The sequence below is a fragment of the Neofelis nebulosa genome, chromosome 8, assembly GCF_028018385.1.
Source record: "Neofelis nebulosa isolate mNeoNeb1 chromosome 8, mNeoNeb1.pri, whole genome shotgun sequence".
In the NCBI taxonomy this organism is placed as follows: Eukaryota; Metazoa; Chordata; class Mammalia; order Carnivora; family Felidae; genus Neofelis; species Neofelis nebulosa.
This window is the reverse complement of record NC_080789.1, coordinates 71,524,103-71,545,129: the sequence shown is the minus strand read 5'-3', so window position 1 is coordinate 71,545,129 and position 21,027 is coordinate 71,524,103. Positions and strand designations below refer to the sequence as shown.

The 21,027-nt window shown below is 39.4% G+C and overlaps 1 protein-coding gene across 3 annotated transcripts in view; it reads right to left on the bottom strand.

The window, feature by feature from the left end:
* ADAMTS20 (ADAM metallopeptidase with thrombospondin type 1 motif 20) overlaps window positions 1-21,027 on the bottom strand; it is a 180,211-nt gene that overhangs the window by 155,804 nt on the left and 3,380 nt on the right. For all 3 annotated transcript variants that reach the window (XM_058743069.1, XM_058743070.1, XM_058743071.1), the window contains exon 3: window positions 4,529-4,691. In XM_058743069.1, the coding sequence (XP_058599052.1) occupies window positions 4,529-4,691 (163 nt within the window). The remainder of the gene's footprint in view (window positions 1-4,528; window positions 4,692-21,027) is intronic.

Sequence of the window (21,027 nt, the reverse complement as noted above, 5' to 3'; positions counted from 1 at the left end):
CCTATAACTGCCTGGTCCTTATAACTATGAGGTACTCAAGTTAATAAAAAACTGGAAACTTGACCTTTACTGAAACAAATTCATTAGCCATTTATTACCTACTGTAGGTTAAGATCCAGAGAAGTAAATTCTCCAAGTCAGTAGGAGAGCCAGAAGTACAACTCTGTTACCAGACTCCCGGCTTCCTAAGTCAACTGTGGCCCCCGCCGACACTAAAGACATCCATATTTCTTCAAACCAATGCTGATTAAGTCTTTTAAAGGGAAATAACCTGTATAGTAGTAAAATTTTACTTAAAAGAATTCTCATGCATTCATAGGATTATCCGCCTGAGTTATACACAGAACAATCTTTATCATCTCAAAGCTGAGGAAAAAGCTTTAAAGGAAATTATCTTCAATTTACTCTTTTATGTGCAATTCACTTGACGTCTAAATCCTCTGTTGACAACATAGCTGCTTTCAGTCCCCTGGGCTTGAGTCTCTCCTCATTCAAATCCAAAATTATTTCTTTTAAATATTAGAGAGAGAGAGAGAGAGAGAGAGAGAGAGAGAGAGAGAGAGAGAGAGAAAGAAATGCAAGCTAGTAGAGGAAGAATCCCAAGCAGGCTCCCATGCGGTCAGTGCAGTTGACATGGGACTCAATCCCACAAAAGGGGAGATCACGACCTGAGCCAAAACCAAAAGCTGGATGCTTAACCAACTGAGCCACTCAGGTGCCTCCCAAATTATCTTTAAAACTAAAGCCGCTGAGTACTACAACCTTAGAAGCTATAGATGGTCTCTGCTTTAACAGTAGGGTCTCCTCAGTACCCATAAGATAGCCTACACAATCCTACACTCCTTTGAGATCTGCACCTGTGTGCCTTCACAGTCCCATTTTGCCCTACTTTCCACACTCACCACACACATCAGGACTCTGGACATACAAATACTATTCCCCTCTAGTCTGTTCTAACTTTTACAGATTGAATGATTTCGGATTTGGCTCTCAACCACAGGACCGAAATGTGCTCTGCTTATGTCTTCCAGCACAGTCCAGCTTTCGCAGGCACAATGAAATTATTTTTAATTTTTTTTTTTAACATTTATTTGAGAGAGAGAGAGACAGAGACACAGAGCATGAGCAGGGGAGGGGCAGAGAGAGGGGGAGACACAGAATCTGAAGTAGTATCCAGGCTCTGAGCTGTCAGCACAGAGCTGGATGCAGGGCCCGAACTCACCTACTGTGAGATCATGACCCAAACCGAAGTCAGTCACTCAACCAACTGATCCACCCAGGTGCCCCAGGCACACTGAAATTATTAAAAATCCTCTCACTACAGGGGCGCCTGGGTGGCTCAGTCGGTTGGGCATCTGACTTCGGCTCAGGTCATGATCTCGCGGTCCGTGAGTTCGGGCCCCGCGTCGGGCTCTGTGCTGACAGCTCAGAGCCTGGAGCCTGTTTCAGATTCTGTGTCTCCCTCTCTCTCTGACCCTCCCCCCCCCCCCCCGTTCATGCTCTGTCTCTCTCTGTCTCAAAAATAAATAAACGTTGAAAAAAAAAAAATCCTCTCACTACAAACCTCAGTATCTACTTCCTGCCCAACAGAGGACCTCTCCACTACTATAGTAATAAACCCTTTTGCCCATGCTTTCTTTCCCCACACTCCTTCCTGCCTCCTGACCAACCCACATGCTTCATAGCTTGTCATGGGGTGGCATGTCCCCTTCTCTTGCGAATTATAAAATTCTTTCAAAAGGTAGTTATCTCCAGGTCTGTCACCTTACCATACTTGATCTAAACTAGTCTTGGGTGCTTTTTTTCTTTTTTTTTAATACAAGTCCCCTCTACCATCAACCTTTTACTTCGAAAATGCCCAAAAATCCTTCACAATGAAGATTAGGTGCTTTAAGTATCACTTCCTTGGTAAAAACCCAGGAAGTTGCTGCTCAGCCCCTTGAGCTGCTTGTAATACAGCTCCTTGCCCACAGCAGCCTCGATTCAGTTTGTGATTTCTGTTCTTGTGTTCTTTTACCACCCCCAGGGCTTTGAGAACCTGAATGAAGAGAATCACTCAAGTTTTACCCAGTACATTCCTTGGCACATGTTAGGGACTCCAGACTAAGAATAAGTTTAGAAAAAACTAGGAAAAACACAGAAACTTTGAAACTGGCCAACATCATCTAAAACCCGTTGAAAGACCTTTCATTTTACTCATGTCAAGTCCCGTTTAATAGAAAAAATGTTTTAAGCTCCTAAACTCCTGACACTGAGAGGAGAGGAGCAGAGTAGCAAGGGAAAAGAGTGCAGAGCTTACCAGGACCAGTTCCGCTCTGCCGTGGGTGACAAGGGGGATAAGCAAGAGCAGAACTGCACGTAAAAACTCAGAAGATATTTCATTCCCAACCTTTTCAGAGCCTCCCCCTTCTGAGGTTTTAGTTTTGTTAGGGTGGATGATGGTAGTGTACAGAGGCTGTTTGCTCATTTTGTGGGGTTTTGGGGTGTTTTGCCATTTTGACTCAATTTTACTTAGACAATGTCGGAGGTCTACCTGGAGCCTGGCATCCACAATAGTTAGGTTTGGCAACCAAATGTAATTTGTATGGCCTCAAGGAGCCACTGTCAAACCTGATGTTGAAAACAACCATCAAGGCTTGAAAGCACTATGAATTGCAACACTTTAGGGCCATAATGAATTAAGACCATCAATAGAAATGTTGGAAAAAAATGACTTTCCCTTTTCCCCTTAACCTTTTTGGTTCATGTGCTCAATCTTTAGACCAACCCGTTTGAAGAGGTCCTTCTGAATCAAGGTTCACCTGCGGAATAGAAGATCCTACAAGTATGTCTGAACAATAATGCATGAATTGGGGAAGAAAAAGCCTTTGATAACATTTTACTAATTATGTTCACAAGTCTCCATTTTGCCTAACAAAATGATGATTAGCAGCTAATTATTTAGGCCATTAATTGATTGCTTTGTGATTAAAGATACGTAGGTTAGTTGTACTTAAATTACCTCCATTTTTAAGACTTGTAAAGGATACAGTCTTCAAGGTTTTAATAGATAAATGTGGAAAAATTGTGATTAAAAAATGAAATTCCATAACTTTCTATTTAATTTTGTGTTTTTGTAATAAATGTGTAGTATAAAAAATTTTTAAACAAAAGACTGGCTTTTCTTGTTCCATTCTCTTTCTGATAATGAACACGGATTGTGAATGCAAAACCCTGCATATCATTATGTGAAACATTTATGCATTCAGAGTGTCTACTTGGTGGTTTTCTTCTTAAGAAGCTAAACAATTCATTAAACAAGCTGCTCCTGAATGGTAGATCAGAACAAGCATAAGCTGCCTTCTGTAGAATTCTATTGTGAAGCTGTACCCATTTGTGTTTTCTTTGAAGCCATAAAAATGAAACCCTTATGCTCATATTAAAAGCATAAGAAAGGCATCTATTATGTCAATAGATTTAAAACACGGCCTTAGACACAGTGAGAACCACTCCAAAATGGCACTCTTATAATAGCAAAGGTTAAGAAGTGCATTCCCAGGGAAAACCTTCAAAGGCCTACATATCATTATATCCCAAAACAGATGGCATTGCAGTGTTGGGACTATACTTTATGGACACCTACAATCTCAAATAAATCCTTTCTAATCCCAGTCCTTTGTCTAGATTTTGTACTTTGATGATAACTGCAGGTGCCTTTCTCCGTTCTTCAGAGAATGACACAAGGATATGAAGATTCACGTACACACATGGACACAACTCTTAACAGGACTTCTATGCAATGTACTAATTTTACTAGCAACAGATTTATACTTTATAGATATGTGTGATTTATATTTTACAGATACCTACTATTCCTAGATTCTAATCCATTATAATTCTTTGGTCTGAATTTTACAGAAACAAAAAAATATCACTCATTATTGGAAGCATAAACTCATAAAAACCACTTTGTAAAACAATATATGGAATTTTCTAGTATCTGTGTATATACTTGGGAAAACCTCAAACACAGCAGATGGAGACAAGAAAATTCACAGCAGCATTATTTATAATGACAAACTGCAAGTAACCCAAAAGTTTATCTATAGGAAAATGGATATATGACCTGTAAGATACTGCACAGCAAGACTAAATCCCTGCTACACACATCAACATAAATCTCAAAATACTGAGGAAGAGTCAGAAAACTACAAGGTTTCTTTTACAAAGTTGAAAGCATAGAAAATTGAGCAACGGGTTATTACTTTGGTTCTTCTTTAATTATCTAAAATTCTGCTAAGAAAAAGCATACTAGTAGTGTGACTAGTAAATGGATTAAAGTTTGATTATTAAATCTCATGCAGAATACTTTCTTGGATCTAAATTTATTTTACAAAATTGCCTACAAACTAATTTCTAATGGGTCCTTACAGGTCAAGAAAATTTGTTTGAAATATACTTCAGTATTTGAGGAACATATGTCAATTCTAACCTACAAGAATATTTAAATAGTGTAATTTTACCAAAAAAGTTTTACTCCATAGTTTACCTGAAACTTCACAAGGCTGGGGAGATTGCAGAAAATAGCTGCTCTTTAATTCCTGTCTGTATATAAGATGTGGCTTGTTATGATCATCTTCAGGTTCACTCCCATCTGCCTTCATTATAGGTTCTAAGAAATATTCACCATCATGCGCTTTAAATGTTCCCATCTGAAAATAAAGAAAATAATTAACTTTGTCACTAAGAAGCAAAAGCATGCAGCGTCAGTTTTAAGTGAGCACACAGATGCAGGACATCCAGAAGTCCATTCATTCACTGTCATCCACTGAACATAACGTTTCCTTGCCATGATGACCCAATACATAAGAGCGTGAAGGGAACCAAGACTGGACAGCTTTCTAATAGGCAGTGTTGTGATGACCTGCATTCCAGTAAAAAGAATGGCATAGGCAATGTCCTCAGGATGGCAAAAAAAAAAAAAAAAAAAAAAAAAAAAAAAAAAATCTATCACCTTCTATAATAAGAGAGCCTGTTTAGCTTGGTTTATATAAGGCAGTGAGTTTTCTGGGGTCAGATAACAGATCTTGAAGATTGATGCTAGCAATTTACAATTTGTAAGCCGTGGAGAGCCACTAAAGAGTCTTCACGAAGATCTATCTTCTGAATTCCAGAAGCCACAAACTTGTTTTTCAATATCCCCACTTGGATAACTAGTAGCATTCTCAACCTAAACATGTCCAAATCAAAACTCCTGATTTTCAGTCCAAACCTGCCTTTTCAATGGTCCCTATCTCAGTAAATGGCAACAGTATTATTCCAAATGTTCAGGCCACAAGTCCTTAGAAGTCAAGGATGAGCTCTTATGCCTAAGGTAACATCCTACATTTAAGTCATCTGCAAATCCCGATAGCTCAGCCTTCAAGGTATAACTGAAATCCAACTGCTTCTGCCAAGTTTTACTAACACATCCCTGATCTAACCTAATGTTTTGTTTCCTCTATAAACCAACAGTCCTTTAGTTTAGGGTCTATGGAGGAATCACAGTAATTTCTCTTTAAGTCTAGATCAATGTTCTTCAACAAACATGACCAAGTCATTCAGTAAAATCCAACATCCTTACAATAATCTATGATGTCCTGCTGTGCTCACCTCTTGCCCCTACTATGCCTCCAGGCACACAGGTAACTAATTCCGACTTCTCCCACTTCCACCCTGGCTCCTTCTAGAGCTCCACTCCTGGTGTCTCTGCGATTTCTCAAATATGACAAGATGTGTTCAGCTCACCTCAGGACCTATCCCCTTACTAAAACTTCTGCCTTCAAGCACTTTCCTAATGGCTCCTCGAGCACTTGTTTCAGATTTCTGCTCCACATTCACCACCCCATATGTCAACCCACCTCCTAGATCTATCCCTCTTATCCCGTTTCATTTTTCTTCAATGTACGTATCAATACCTCTTATTTTTATTTGTCTGATACAATCCACTAAAACATAAGCTCTGTAAGAACAGAGCTTTTGCCCACACTTCTCTCTGCATCCCTCTCATGTCTGCCCCATACCAGATGTTGGGGTATATATAACATTAGTGAATAAGACTAGAAGGGTCAACTATACTAAAAAAGACTAAGGTAGAAAGTTTAGCTTAGTAACTGTGTGTTATAGATGGTGGGGGAAAAATACTAGCAGTTATAAGAGGCTATAACATGAAGATAAAACCTCAAATGCAGTGACAGCAATGGCATGACAGTTGGGAGAGAATGATTACAAGATATCAATGCCTGAGAAAAGCAAAAAAAAAAAAAAAAAAAAAACACAGAGGGAGAATTTATGATATAGAGATTAACTGTTTGGTAAAATAGGGGTTACCGAAACAACTCCAGAAATGTTAAGATTCCAAAACAGACCCTTTTTCTACCAAACAGAAAAAGAGGTCAATTACATCACAAAAAACTCATGTCTTTGATTTTACAGAGAAATTCCACCAAACCTTGAAAAAGCAGTTAATTCCAGTTATGTGAAATTTTCCAAAACATAAAACATGTAAGTTCTTTTTAAGAAGGGAGTGTGATCTTAGAGCAAAACCTGGTAAAGACAGCACCAAAACAAAAACACAGGACAAGCTCATATAGATCGAGATCAAAGTCCTAAATTTTACTAGCAAACCTAATTCAGCAACCTGCGAATGCATGACAAAATGGAATTTCCTAGAAGAATGTAAGGATGGCGTAATACTGGGAATTTTCTTGTTTTTTGCAGTAGGCTCCATGACCAGCATGAAGCCCAACATGGAGCTTGAACTCAAGACCCTGAGATCAAGAGTGTGACCTTTAACTGACTGAGCCACTCAGGCACCCCCAATACTGGGAATCTTAATTCGTTACAATCCCCTATGTGAATTTAAAAGAGATCACATGACTTCTAAAAAAAATTTAACATTCTTCATTTTAAAAACACCCAAAGAATATAGAACAAGTGCTTAAGATAAACTATCCCAGCCCAGAGACGATGTCACATGTAAGATAGATTACATAAAAGATTAAGTATAGATTGCAAAGGGAGAGTTAAAAGTATTCATAGATGCAATCAGCATGTACCTTAATAACTGAAAAGCTACTATAAGTGATTTCAGGGAGATAAAATACAGGTCTAACAAGTTTTCACATATATGAACAAACACCCATTAGAAGATATTATGAAGAAATTATCCCATTTACAGATTAAATGCCCAGGAACTCAAATTTGTAAGATGTTAAATCACTACTAGAGAACTACAAATTAAATGGAACCAAGTGCCATGTCCCTGAGTAATAAGATTCTCCAAATGAATCTATAAATTTAACAAGACCCTAATTTTAATAACTATATTTAATATGTAAACGTCTGAAGTACATATGGAAAAATAAAGCAACCAAGAGAATTCTAGAGAACAGGGAGGTAGGACTAGGACTATTTAGATATTAAGATAGGATACAGCCACATTAAATTCTTCAATGCTAGCACATGATAAGCCCAAGGCTAATTAAGGAAGGCTAATTAATCCTATAGGATTCAAGACTTGTGCATAGACAACATCTCAAATCAGTAAAAATATTTAGGAGTATTGCAACATGTGGGCAGATATCCAGAATAATTTGGATACTTCCTACGTAGAATTCAAAAGATCAGTGATGTAAGCTTTTGAAATAAAACCATAACAGCACTAGAAAGTAACAAGAGAATGCCCTTATCACTTTGGAATAGGACAAGTCATTTTAATCCTGACTCAAAACCTATAAAAAAGAAAATATTAGGGGCACCACCCAGGTGGCTCAGTTAATTGTCAGGCTCTTGACTTCAGCTCAGGTCATGATCTGATCTCATGGTTCATGGGTTTAACCCCATACTGGGGCTCTGTGCTGATGGTGGAGAGCCTACTTAGGATTCTCTGTCCCTCTCCGATTTGTGTGCATGCACTCACTTTCTCTCAAACTAACATTTTTAAAAATGTTAAACTTCACTCAGGAAGAATATGGCGAGAAGCCATTTTCAACTAGGAAACTGGTAAAAATGTAAGCTTTGTATAACATACTTCAAATGTGTCTGAAAAAACAGATACCTTCATACATTACTGTAAGAAGGTAGATTAGTGCAATCACAATACAAAGCAGTTTGGTGATATCTAACACCATTACAAATGCATTTGCTTTTTGAGGCAGCAATTCCCCTTCTGAGAATTTCTATGACCGATCTACATTTCCAAATATAGGAAGTAACAAAGTTATTAACCATAGCATTGTTCTTAACAGCAAGATACAGGACCTAATTCCAAGACCTCTGACATGTACGTAAACTATGGTACAGCCACACAATGGGATATATTGTGGTTACAGGCAAAAAGTAAACATTGCATGTAGTGATATGAAAAGGCCTCCGATTATTTAAAGCAAAATACTACACCAAGATGTATAGCTCACAACCATTTGTGTAATAAAGAGAAACACTGAACATGTGTTTGCCTGGGTGCTAGTCAAGAAACTAAGGATTAGAAATAGTACAGGTGAAGGTATATTACTTCTTTATAGGATACTGTTTGATCTCCTCAGAACATTACATGTTATCTTCGTGTGTTTATTTTTTATAATTATTCTCCCTCACTAGACAAGAGGCTTCATGTAGGCAGAGACCTGAGCTCTGAATCTCCATGGTCTAATACAGTATCTGACAGAGTAGGCATAGCGTAGAGTATTTGTTCAACCATTAAAACTATGATTCCCTCAGTTTCTGTTAAGCTGAGGTAGAACAGAAATTAGGACACAGGCTGGAGGTAGAACAGGGAGACTATTGCATGCAGGGAGGTTTTAATCAGGAAAGCCTCACCATAAACAAATGAGAAAAATTACATCCTTATGATCATGAACCTGTAACTAAAATTAGCATTTTCTTCAAGTGGGAACATAGGCAACAAATCCCAGTGATATTGCCGATGGCAAGCCGATTTTTCATCATGTTCGAAGAGGTTTGAGATCTCACAATAGGTTGATACTCAATATTTAGTTATTAGATATTTAATGCATAAGTAAACACTTACATAGCTTTTTAATATCTTGATAACTATCTTTCAATATAGTTTTGTGCAGGGGCTTTAAAACCTTCTGGGAAGGGTTCCATGGGCGAATTATTAAAGGGTTTGAAGAGAAGTGGGAAGAGGGACGAGAGTCAACGCAGTAACTCTGAAAGATCAGATCTTTGTGCCGCTAAGATCTTTACATCAGCAAGGGAGGAGTTGGTGGCAGTGGTAGGTAGTCAGTGATAGGCAGTCAGCAAGGTGTGTGAGGAGGGCTCGTATCCATTGGTAGTTAAGAGTGAAAAGCAGCCCTCAAGTGGTCAGCTTTTACAGACCCCTTTCTCTAGTTTGGAAGTACGCATTTGTAATATTAATACCTAATTCCAGTATATACCTATAGGATTTATTTCAACCTAACAGTAACTCTCAAGTTATATTATCCCCACTTTCTAGTAAGGACAAATGAGGAACAAAAGGTTAACTTATCCAAGTCTTATATCTAATAAGACGTAACCCAGATGGTTTGGCTTCACAGTTCATGCCTTAACCCATTACACAGTACTAGTTATGATAAACCAGTTTTGATAAACCCTACAAATTAGTTGACAAATACTCAATGAATACCTCTACTATGTGCCAGGCACAGTGCTAGGGGCCAGAGATGGAGGGGAACATGCAAATCCCTGCCTTCCGAGAATTTACACTTCTATGGAAAAGACAATAATGCTATGCCTGGTGGTAGGATAAACAAAGAAAATAAAGCTGGGAACTCTGGAAAGCAGTATGGAGGCAAAGATAGAACTAACCTATGACCCAGCAATTGCACTACTAGGCATTTATCCACGGGATACAGGTGTGCTGTTTCGAAGGGACACATGCACCCCCATGTTTATAGCAGCACTATCAACAATAGCTAAAGTATGGTAAGAGCCCAAATGTCCATCGATGGATGAATGGATAAAGATGTGGTATATGTATGTATGTGTGTATGTACACACACAAAATGGAGTATTACTCAGTGATCAAAAATAATGAAATCTTGCCATTTGCAACTACATGGATGGAACTAGAGGGTATTATGCTAAGTGAAATTAGAGAAAGACAAATATCATGACTTCACTCATATATGGAATTTAAGATACAAAACAGATGAACATAGGGAAGGGAAGCATAAATATAAAAACAAGGAGGGGGACTTAAGAGACTCAGATACAGAGAACTGAGAGTTGCTGGAGGGGCTGTAGGTAGGGGGATGGACTAAATGGACAAGGGGCAGTAAGGAAGAGCCTTAATGAGTTGGGATGAGCACTGGGTATTATACATAGGGGATGGATCCTGGAATCTACTCCTGAAATTATTGCACTATATGCTAACCTGGATGTAAATTAGAAATAAGTTAAAGAAAAAAACAAAGGCAGGGAGACAATCAGTGGGGTAAGGATGCACTTCAGGCTGAGGCTAAAACAAGGTAGCCTTGGAAAACCCTGGGAGGACACTCCAGAAGGAGCAGGACTCAAAGGCCCAGAAATGGGGAAAAGCTTGGCAGGTCCAAGTGACAGAACAGGGAGGCTGAAGCCGTGCCAACAAAGGGCAAACTAGACAGCTGGACAGGCTGCACTTGTGCTTATCACATCTCAATACTCAAAAATATATTGGTCTAGGGGCGCCTGCATAGCTCAGTCAGTTGAGCATCTGACTTTGGCTCAGGTCATGATCTCATGGATCATGAGTTCAAGTCCTACGTTGGGCTCTGTGCTCACAGCTCAGAGCCTGGAGCCTGCTTCAGACTCCAACTCCGTGCGTGCGTGTGTGCGTGTGTGTGTGTGTGTGTCTCTCTGCCCCTCTCCTGCTCATGCACAGTCTCACATATAAATTAAAAGAAAATTTAAAAATGGATTGGTCTGCATTTAAAATGTCATAATTTTTTTTTAATTTTTTTTTCAACGTTTTTTATTTATTTTTGGGACAGAGAGAGACAGAGCATGAACGGGGGAGGGGCAGAGAGAGAGGGAGACACAGAATTGGAAACAGGCTCCAGGCTCCGAGCCATCAGCCCAGAGCCCGATGCGGGGCTCGAACTCACGGACCGCGAGATCGTGACCTGGCTGAAGTCAGACGCTTAACTGAATGCACCACCCAGGCACCCCAAAATGTCATAATTTTTAAGGACACCGGGGTGGCTCAGTTGGTTAAGCATCAGACTATTGATTTTGGCTAAGGTCATAGTTCAGGAGATCAAGCTCCATGCTGATAGCCCAGAGCCTGCTTGGGATTCTCTCTCCCTCTCTCTGCCCCTCCCCACTAGCTCAGGAGCAGACATTTGCACTCTCAAAATAAACATTTTAAACAAACTAAAACCTTGGCAATTTTCCACTTAAGCAAATCCTGTGAAGAACAAATTCAAAGATCAATTACTGAATCGCGGATAGGATAAGCACAGTCTTGATGAATGAGGCCTCATTTCCAGTTCTTAAATATGTTATTTAGAGAATAACTGAAGCTATTGCTTTACATCTCATTGTAAATAACATTTAAATCACAATTTTAAATAATCCCTTAAAGCCATTTAAATGATTATAGCAATTATAGTCATAAGTTTCTCTTCACACACAATTACTAGATCAACATCTCCTTAAAGAGAAAGCCATTACTACGCTTACAGTTCCAAAAATCTAAAACGTTGCTTAAGATGTAGCAGATACTCAATACATATCCATAGAAATGAACATTTTTGTAAGAAACATGGTGAAGTACCTGGTTTTCTCCCCTTATTTTTTCCTCTAACATTAAGTTATGGTGGTTAGGGGACTTGTCATAAATTTACATGCTTTGGTTTTCTTTCAGTGCTAACTGGTAAAATGTTTTGGCAGTTACATAATAGGTTAGGATTACACTTTTTTAAAGGCTTAGAAGATAATCGAGTTCTAGTATATTAATGTTCCAGTCTAAACAATGTAGCTATATATTAAGAATTCATCTATTTCTTGGATATTCTAGTGGTCTATACACTAGCATATTTAATTCTACTAATTCCTGTTTTCCAGCGATAACTACAGATCACTTATTTTCAATATATACCAAAATTTCAGCTCCCTGCGCGTTCCCAGAAAAACTTCAACTATGCTTACCAGAACAAAGACACTATTTTTGAAACGTGAATAAATGGGCCCATGGAAAAATTGCTGTCTTTTTAAAAAGGCATGCTGAAGAAGGGAAATGTGATAGTATCTTGGTAAAAGATACAAATAGACAGGAGGTGGCTTATTACATACCTAAATGCATCTACAAAACTACTTTGAATGCCAAACTACTGGGGAAAGCTATACTGAAGCTCTACCTTGGAAATTTTTTAATTTTTTTGGATCACAATCTGACAATGGGGTTTTTCTAGCATAATGTTCCAATAACACTGCACAGGGGTCAAGCTTGTATTCCCACATGAAAAGTGAAAATAGCTCTATCCAGAGTCCATCAGAACTTCCTTTTAAGTTGTACCAGAACACCGTAGCCTGGTAAGAATATTCTTTTATAACTCAAAGGCTTTTCTCCAACAAAAACCTTATGTTTTAGGAATACTTAAAGAATCATTTGTCCTCACAGTAACTCCTCTGTATTTATCAATGAGGAACTTAAGTATGTTACTCCCATCATGTTTTCTATAACCCACCCCACTGCAGGGGACTTTCTGTTCAAGTAAAAATATTAGAGCTTTGCCTAAAGGCTTGTAAGGAAGCTTTTAAACTTGGAAAGGAACCTGGTAAGAAATTGGAAGACTTAAAACAGGTGGTTCATGGAATCCTATTTAGATCATGCCATATTTTTAGCAACCTGCCTGTCTGCAGAGGGGCATTGCAATTTGATTCATGAGAAATGCCAATCAAATTCCAAACACGTTCTTTTTATGACTATTAAAAGCAGCAAAACTAGTTTTCACTTGGGCAAGGGTTTCCCAGTTACTTGAACAACGATCTTTTTACCAAGCTGTATTGAGAGGCATTAAGCAATTATACATACAACTGGTTCCAATTTATTCTCATAGGTCAAAATTTTTATGTAGAGTATTTTTATATATGTAATTGTTTTTCCAAAATGTTCCTCCGTATTGTGCCATTTATACATACTTTTTTCCAGATACATGGCAAACACATGTACTGTAGCCACAACTAATAATGTACTCAGATTTCATTAAATAGTAAAAACCGGTAGAATATAAACTGGACACTTTTCCAAAGTCAGTTATAGTTATCACATTAGCATTGGCAAGTACAGAACATTCAAACATAAATTCCAATTCAGTAGGGCAATTAGAGCCTCTAAGAATTTTAGGAACCAATTGCTCTCAATGATTAAGAAAATTCAGTTTTAATTTTAGGGGTGGATCACTGGTAGTATTTTGGTCTTTGTGGTGGTAGTTTTTCATAAATTGGAGGAGAATCAGGTTAATGCTATTTATAAGAGAGCCGGAGAAGATGATCTGTGTTTGCACTTACAGAAACTTAAGCAAGTCACTTCATATTGGACTCTCCATTCCACAACTTGTAGAATAGAAATAATTCTACCTAATTTCCTGAGAAAGGCAGTATTGTTAAAACATCAGTGATTTTGAGATGGATTTTGAAATAGGATAAAAAATTCTCCACTAAAAACACAGATGTTGGGGCACAGTCGATTAAGTGTCCGACCTCGATTAAGCTCATGGTCTCAGGGTTCAAGAGTTCCAACCCCACATGGGGCTCTCTGCTGTCAGCACAGAGACCACTTGGGATCCTCTGTCCCCGCCCACTCTCTCAAAAACAAACTGCGCGCACACGCACACATTACAGCCACCCTTTTTCCCCCTAGGCAGAGTATAATTATGTAATAAAAGATCATGAAGATTAACTCAGATTCATTTTTATTTTGAGCTACTCCATTGGATGCAGGTTTTTCTCCGTTACATTTCCTCATAACACCACTGATCACGCCTAGGAAATAGCATCATACATACACACACTTCAAATATGAAGAAGATCTAGTTGGCTCCAGTTGTCTAAAGTAGAAAATTCTAAGACTTTCAAGAGGAGTCCTTTTCCTCTGGCAACATTCATTACTCCCCATTCCACAAGGCAACTCCAGATCTCCAGTATAAAAGTGGGAGGAGGCAATAAAGGGAAAATGCATTGCCAATACTTCCTCTGAAAAGAGACCACACTCACCAATCCTTGCCCTTGAGGATCAAGAGGAGGACTCCAGACTCACCCACCCAAGCCTTATATAGCCAAATGACCCTGGTGCAAGTGGTGTCCCAGCAACAACAACAAGGAAATTCTGTAGTATTTCTTGTGGGCACTGGGGATTTTTGAAATTCTAGGAACTCACAAGGGTAGAGAACAGTCAACATTTTGGGAGGTCTAGGGAGTTTTCAGGATAGCCTCTCTCAACTTCTAACTGGAATATCTGAAGACATAAAACCTAAAGGCATTATAACAATTAGAAACTTTAAGAAGTCATTCAGAATTGTTTTATAGATGTATAATGGAAATATCTTCATGACTGATTATGGAAATGTTTTAAGTCCATGCTACTTGAAAATATATGTAACATCTAGGACACATGCCATATACCTGCCAGACCATCTGTCATATTTATAGCATGTTTTTTATAGTCTAGTTTACAAATAACATATGTAGTTTTCAATTATTTAGGAAAATATATCATTTTTTCATTTATGTCTCCTGGTATAGTTTTCCCTAAAGTTTACGATTATAGTTTGTTCTACTTTAGTACAGCTGGACTTTTATCAGTAAGGGAAAAATCCAATATTTCACTTTTCCTTAGAAGATATTCTTGGTATTCACAGATTTAACGTGAATGCCTTTGGCAACGGTCATAGATAATTAACATGAAGTAATTACCAAAACTCAATCTGCCGTCTGAGGTCAGCTAAGTTTTTTGTTTTTTGTTTGTTTGTTTTTTTTTTTTTTTATGTACCAAACTGTCAGAGAAACCACGAGCCTGGACTAAAGAAGCCCCGATTGCTTTAGTTGTAACATAAACCATAGCCCCTCAATTACCTCAGCATTCCTAAAACCTGCCCCAACCCCATCTCCATCCCCCCAGACAGCATCCTCCCAGAATCTTAGATGTGGCCATGAAGCGATGGGCAAGACCCACCCAGAGAACAGAACCAGGGGCCTTGGTGACTTGGCTGTCCAGAAAGAGGAATCCAAGAAGGTGATTAAAGAGCTCTCCTGCCAAGGTAGCAAGGCTCCACAATCCCTCCTCAGAAGTTGTCCAAAATGGCTATAAATCAGGTTTCTCTTTTTCCTGTAGGAAGTTTAAGATTAGGGTCACAGTCATGCTGCATATTGGGTTGGGGATGAAGACTGTGCCCCCAACAGGTGGTCTCATTGTAGATGAGAGAGGTAGGCTTGCTGTGCAGGAAGAAAAGGACAAGTGGATATTTGGCCAAAAGAAGGGCAGCCCATGGCCAAGATTGGTGGTGACAACTAGCATATATTCTATCCTCCTCCTTGTCCTATCACTGCCCCTCATTTCCCAGCCCTTTTCATCTACGTCAAGTCAGGCATTAGCATAATGTCAACGGTAGTGTGTCACTTTGGGACTAAGGCAGTCAAGAGCCAGTAGGTCTTCATGCTATTACTGTGCTGATACAGCATTTATGTTGCTCATGAATATTTGAAGAAGTTTAACACTCTTGTACTGACATTACCACCAATATCTAACAGTAGCTAGTATGTAATAAATACCTTCTTGGATAGCTTAAGTATATTTTATGGAAAACAGGAAGTACAAGCAAAACAGAAATAAAGCCTCCCGTAACAGGAGTGCAATATAAACCCATATGAAAAACACAACTTAGTTATCTTTTAACCTATGCACAACTTTTTAAATTATATTCAAGTACTTCAACAAATTGCTAAAAATTTCCTTGCATTTAGGACTGATGTAATGAACTAGTGTAATTACTTTGCACATGTTAAAAGCTGCTTTAGCTCTTTCACCTGAGCATTTCTGTGTTCTCCATTGGGTGCTACAATCATCATCCCTGCACTTAAAGTCTACAGAAGAGTCAGCAGCTACAATTCGATATATGATACATAAGGAGGAATCCAGTAGTGGAATAAAGGCAGGCCTGGTCAGCTTGGTCTAGAGCAAATCAGGGAAAAGGCTTAAAACTGATCTGAAGAACGATGAGTTTAAGAGAAAGAACATTCTAGACCAAGAGTAAATTCAAGTTCAACCATTATAAACCTATTCTAGAACCAAACACCTGTTTCTAGAATAATTATCTCTTCCTTGCCACCTATTCTGTCATTAGCTTTCTTGGTTAATGGTTACAGGATCATGCAGTCATTTAAGTCATCAAAATCATTTTGGTCTTTTAGGGTGCAAAATTCAAATGTGTCCTCTTATAAGGCTGTTCAACTTCAACACTAACATTTTGATGGTTTGTGAAGGGGGTTGTTCTATGCATTGGGAGAAGTTTTGCCGTATCACTGTCCTCTGGCCACAAAATGCTAATAGCTTTCCCTATACCACCCTCCCCCACAACCGTAACAGCAAAAATGGTCTCCAAACATCACCAAAGATCACACGAGAGAAAAATGCCCCCACTTACACGATTAAGATAAAGCTTCTGAACAGCAAAGGAATCAATCAAGAAAACTAAAAGGCAACCAATGGAATGGGAGAAGAGATTTGCAAATGACATATCAGATGAAGGTTTAGTATCCAAGATCTATAAAGAACTCCCCAAACTTTACATCCGAATAACCCAGTTGTTTGGATTATTGGGCAGTTATTGGATTATTGGAAATGGGCAGATGGGAATAAACATTTTTCCAAAGATATACAAATGGCTAATGGACACATGAAAAGATGCTCATTAGGGAAATACAAATCAAAACTACATTGAGATACCATCTCACACCTCTCAGAGTCCCTAAAATTAACAACTCAGGAAAGAACAGATGTTGGCGAGGATGTGGAGAAACGGGAACCCTCTTGCACTGTTGGTGGGAATGCAAACTGGTGCAGCCACTCTGGAAAATGGTGTGAAGGTTCTCAAAAAATTAAGAACAAAATTACCCTACAACCCAGCAACAGCACCGCTCGAATTTATCCAAAGGATACAGGAGTGCTGATTCATGTTTTCACAGTGCTATCAATAGCAAAATTATGGGAAGAGCCCAAGAGTCCATCAACTGATGAAGGGATAAAGAAGATGTGGACACACACAAATACTACTTGCCAATGAAAATGAAATCTTGCCATTTCCAGCAACGTGGATGGAACTGGAGAATATTATGCTAAGTGAAAGAAGTCAGAGAAAGAAGCTTCTCAACTTCCACACAGGAGTGAAAACAGAAGACCATGAAGGAAAAGAAAAAAAAAAAAATGTTACAGAGGGAAGCAAACCATAAGAGACTCTTAAATACAGAAAACAAACTGAGGGTGGAGGGATGAGCACTGGGTGTTGTATCTAAGTGATGAATCATGGGAATCTACTCCCGAAGCCAAGACTACACTGTATACACTGTAAGCTAACTAACTTGACAGTTTTATAAGAATTAAAAGCAAGCCTGACCTCAGTTGAGAACCACTAGTCTACATTAGCATACCTCACACAGGCACCTACTCTTTCCCTTCATTGCTGCAACCACATTAAGTGACTTTTCTTCCCCTCCCATAGACTGCAAGAGTGGTCCTTTCAGTGACTCACTGCCATCCCTGGTACCCTGCACAGCGTTGCATAAGGAGAGGACCCTCCCAACACATCAAACCTCCCCACCACCACAGCTCAAGCCTCATGCTTTCACAAGTCCACGCTTTAATGTGATGTCTCCCTTAGCCTCATCTCCCAATCCACCCTATTTTCCAGCTGCACAGGGCCAGGAGCTGCCCTTGAATTTACAGATCCACATGGAGTTATCCCTCTTAAAGTCCAGTGGAGAGGCCTTTTCCAGCACAGGTCTCCATGCTCTTACTCCTTTCTCCAAGTTCACACAGTACACGTCCTGCACTCCTCTCAACAGCATAAGACTTTGGGTTTGTGTGCCTGGTGGCAGTATAGGATGGCCCTGAACATGCGAAGCATAACTGGCCAAGGGTCCCAGCCACTAGCTTTTGAAACCCATCCTAGTTTGCACCCCAGCCATCTCTCAAGTGATACTCCCATTCAGTAACTGAGTGTGGCAAGGATACTGAGGGTATACCCCTCCTTAGGGGGCATGGGACTCCTCTTTCAGCCCAATTCGGCTTCAGGCAAGCTTCACCGAACCTTGCTTAGATTCCCCAGTAGCCTTGGATGCTTCTACCCAACATTCTCATCCTCCATTTCAGAGTTCCTTATTTTCTCTAACATAGGCACTTCCCCTACATAAAATGCTTAGTCACACAATCCCGTCTTGTCACCCACTTCTTGGAGGGCCAAAACTAACAGAATATTCACATAAGAGATATAAGAAATTCTCCCTGATAGAGTACTTGATGGAGTATTTGAATAACTGAGAGGTCCTTATGAATATATATATATATATATATATATATATATATATATATATATATATAGTGCTTGACACACTGCAGAATGGTTATGAGAAACTTCAAAAAAGTACCCAGCACCACTGCAAGTTACTGTAGGAGAACACCATAGAAGCCAGATGCAGGGTCTGGTTTTAGGACATCTGGAAACAGTTTCTTTCAACCAAGACTACTGCATTGCTTCAAATCCCACCAAGAAATAGTGAAGTTAACAGTCTAGGCAGTCAGGTTAGTCCCCGAGGGCCTTGGGAAGAAGGGAACCCACTGGGTAATAGAGGACTGGTCGCCCCAGGGGCTGTTAGGAAAAGCCTGTATGTAATTTACATGTGCCATCCTGACCAGTATATACCAAAAGTTCAGCTTAGTAAATACTGATCTCTACTTTGGCAAGGGTGCTAACATTATGAGAAGATAGAGAATAGGACCATAAGAGCAAGGCTTAGAGTTGAAAATAGGAGTATTAAGGCCTGGTAACCGTACATTCTGTGACAGTTCATCACTGGATTAAAGAAGTTACAGAAAAGCACAAGTGACACACACATGAAAAAGACTTCTGGCAAACCCTGTGCTCCTGATTCTTGGGTCCCAAACAGTTAAAACTAAAGAGCACCTGGATGGCTCGCTCAGCATCTCTCTCTTGATTTTGCCTCAGGTCATTTTCCCAAGATCATGGGATCAAGCCTGCAGTCGAGCTCCATGGGGAGCACAGAGCCTGCTTGGGAAACTTTCTCTGCCCCTCCCCTGCTCATACCCTCCCTCTCAAAATAAAAAAAAAGCCACTAAGTACTAGCTCAGGCATAGTGATTTAGTGAAAGATATTTATATGAAGTCTTCATATTTATATGAAGACTTCTGAATAATGGGGAAAAAATTAACCACATACGAATTAAAGTTCACCTGTTTGGGGTTAATCCAGCACTAGCAGTCCACTAAATGGGATTCATGCTGAGGTGTCAATTTTTTGTAAGCAGCTCCATATAGAGAGATATTTTGGAAACACTTTGGTTTTTATCTCCTTCCTCAATAGTCACCGTAGAAAGGGTAGAGGCTACCTCAAGTAAGAAGATGGAAAGAGAACTAGTCAACTAAACAAGATGTGGAAAGGAACTTTACAGATTTCTTCACCCAGGGAAAAAAAAGGGTGACTGGAGGCCAAAGAAACAGATGCAAAGATGCGCATGTGCCAACTTCTCCACTGAGGATGTAGATCCTAGAGACAAAGGTATGTTAGTTTAAGGGGACTGCCCAAAGAGTTTCAGCAGGTTAAGTGGGATTCAGGGAAAAGACCCTCCAAAAGGGATCCCTCCTCCTCCACACACCCTTCACAAAGTTAGGGATGTAGTAGGATTTAGCAAAGGGAAGAACTAAGTCTCCCTTGAATTTCAAATACCATGGAGGATTTCAGACACTTAGAGGAGTCTGGAAGATCACCAACAGCCATCACCAAACCACGTTACATAGGGAAGGTACAGCAGCAGAAGCAAAGTGATAAGGGCTGCACAATGCAGCAGTCAGACACACAATAAGGGCTACAGCCACAGCTCACAGGGATACACAGCAGCAGTGAGAGCCCAGGAGGGGAGTCCATTAGACTCGACTGAGCAGAGGCTGCCCCAAGTTCAGATCTCGAATTACACTGATGGTACAAGAGGCAAAACAACTAAGGCACAGAGGAACTAGAAGGCCATCTCTCCACCTTCTTCCCAAACAATGATCTCAGAATGAACACTTTAAGGCCCTGTATGGGGTCCATTTTTGTCAGTCCATGTATGTTTGAGCCTAGCAAGGTAAAGACAATACACATTAGCAATAAAGTGAGAAAATCAGATACTCATTTCAAGATATTTAAGTACAACATCCATTTATAATTAAAAGCAAACTTAAAGCAACAAAAACAAACTAGTAAAAGAACTTAAGACTAGCTCTAACAACAATCCTTCAGTTAATTTCAACCTCAGTGGTTAATGGACAAGTCAAAGCTATATCACAGTCACATACAAAGTCAAAGACCAGTCAGGAAGCAAGAAGGAGCAGGGCCAGAAGATCAGTATTAATTTCACAGGCATTGTATCAAAGTTGATCTTTAAACAATTCAACTGGTCCAGGTTGTGGGTACCACAATATTATTCAAGTCTAAAGACTCATCTGAGACTATGAAGAACTGGTGATAGTGACAAACGGACTATAGAACCTACCAGGAGTTCAGTTATTTGACACCATTAACCTAAAGGAAGTTAATGACGGAGTTGGGGTAGCAAGATCTACGGGTCGTACGTATATGGCTCCTATGGGTCGTACGTATATGGCTAATATAGGCTGCAGTGGAAATACCAAAAACCGACAAATGTCACTTCTCTTAGTAACTTGGACTTTTAGTAATTGGATCATGACCAATTAGAAGATTCTTAGCTGATATTTGCTCCATCACTCGAAGTTCTTGCTCTCCCATGACTGAT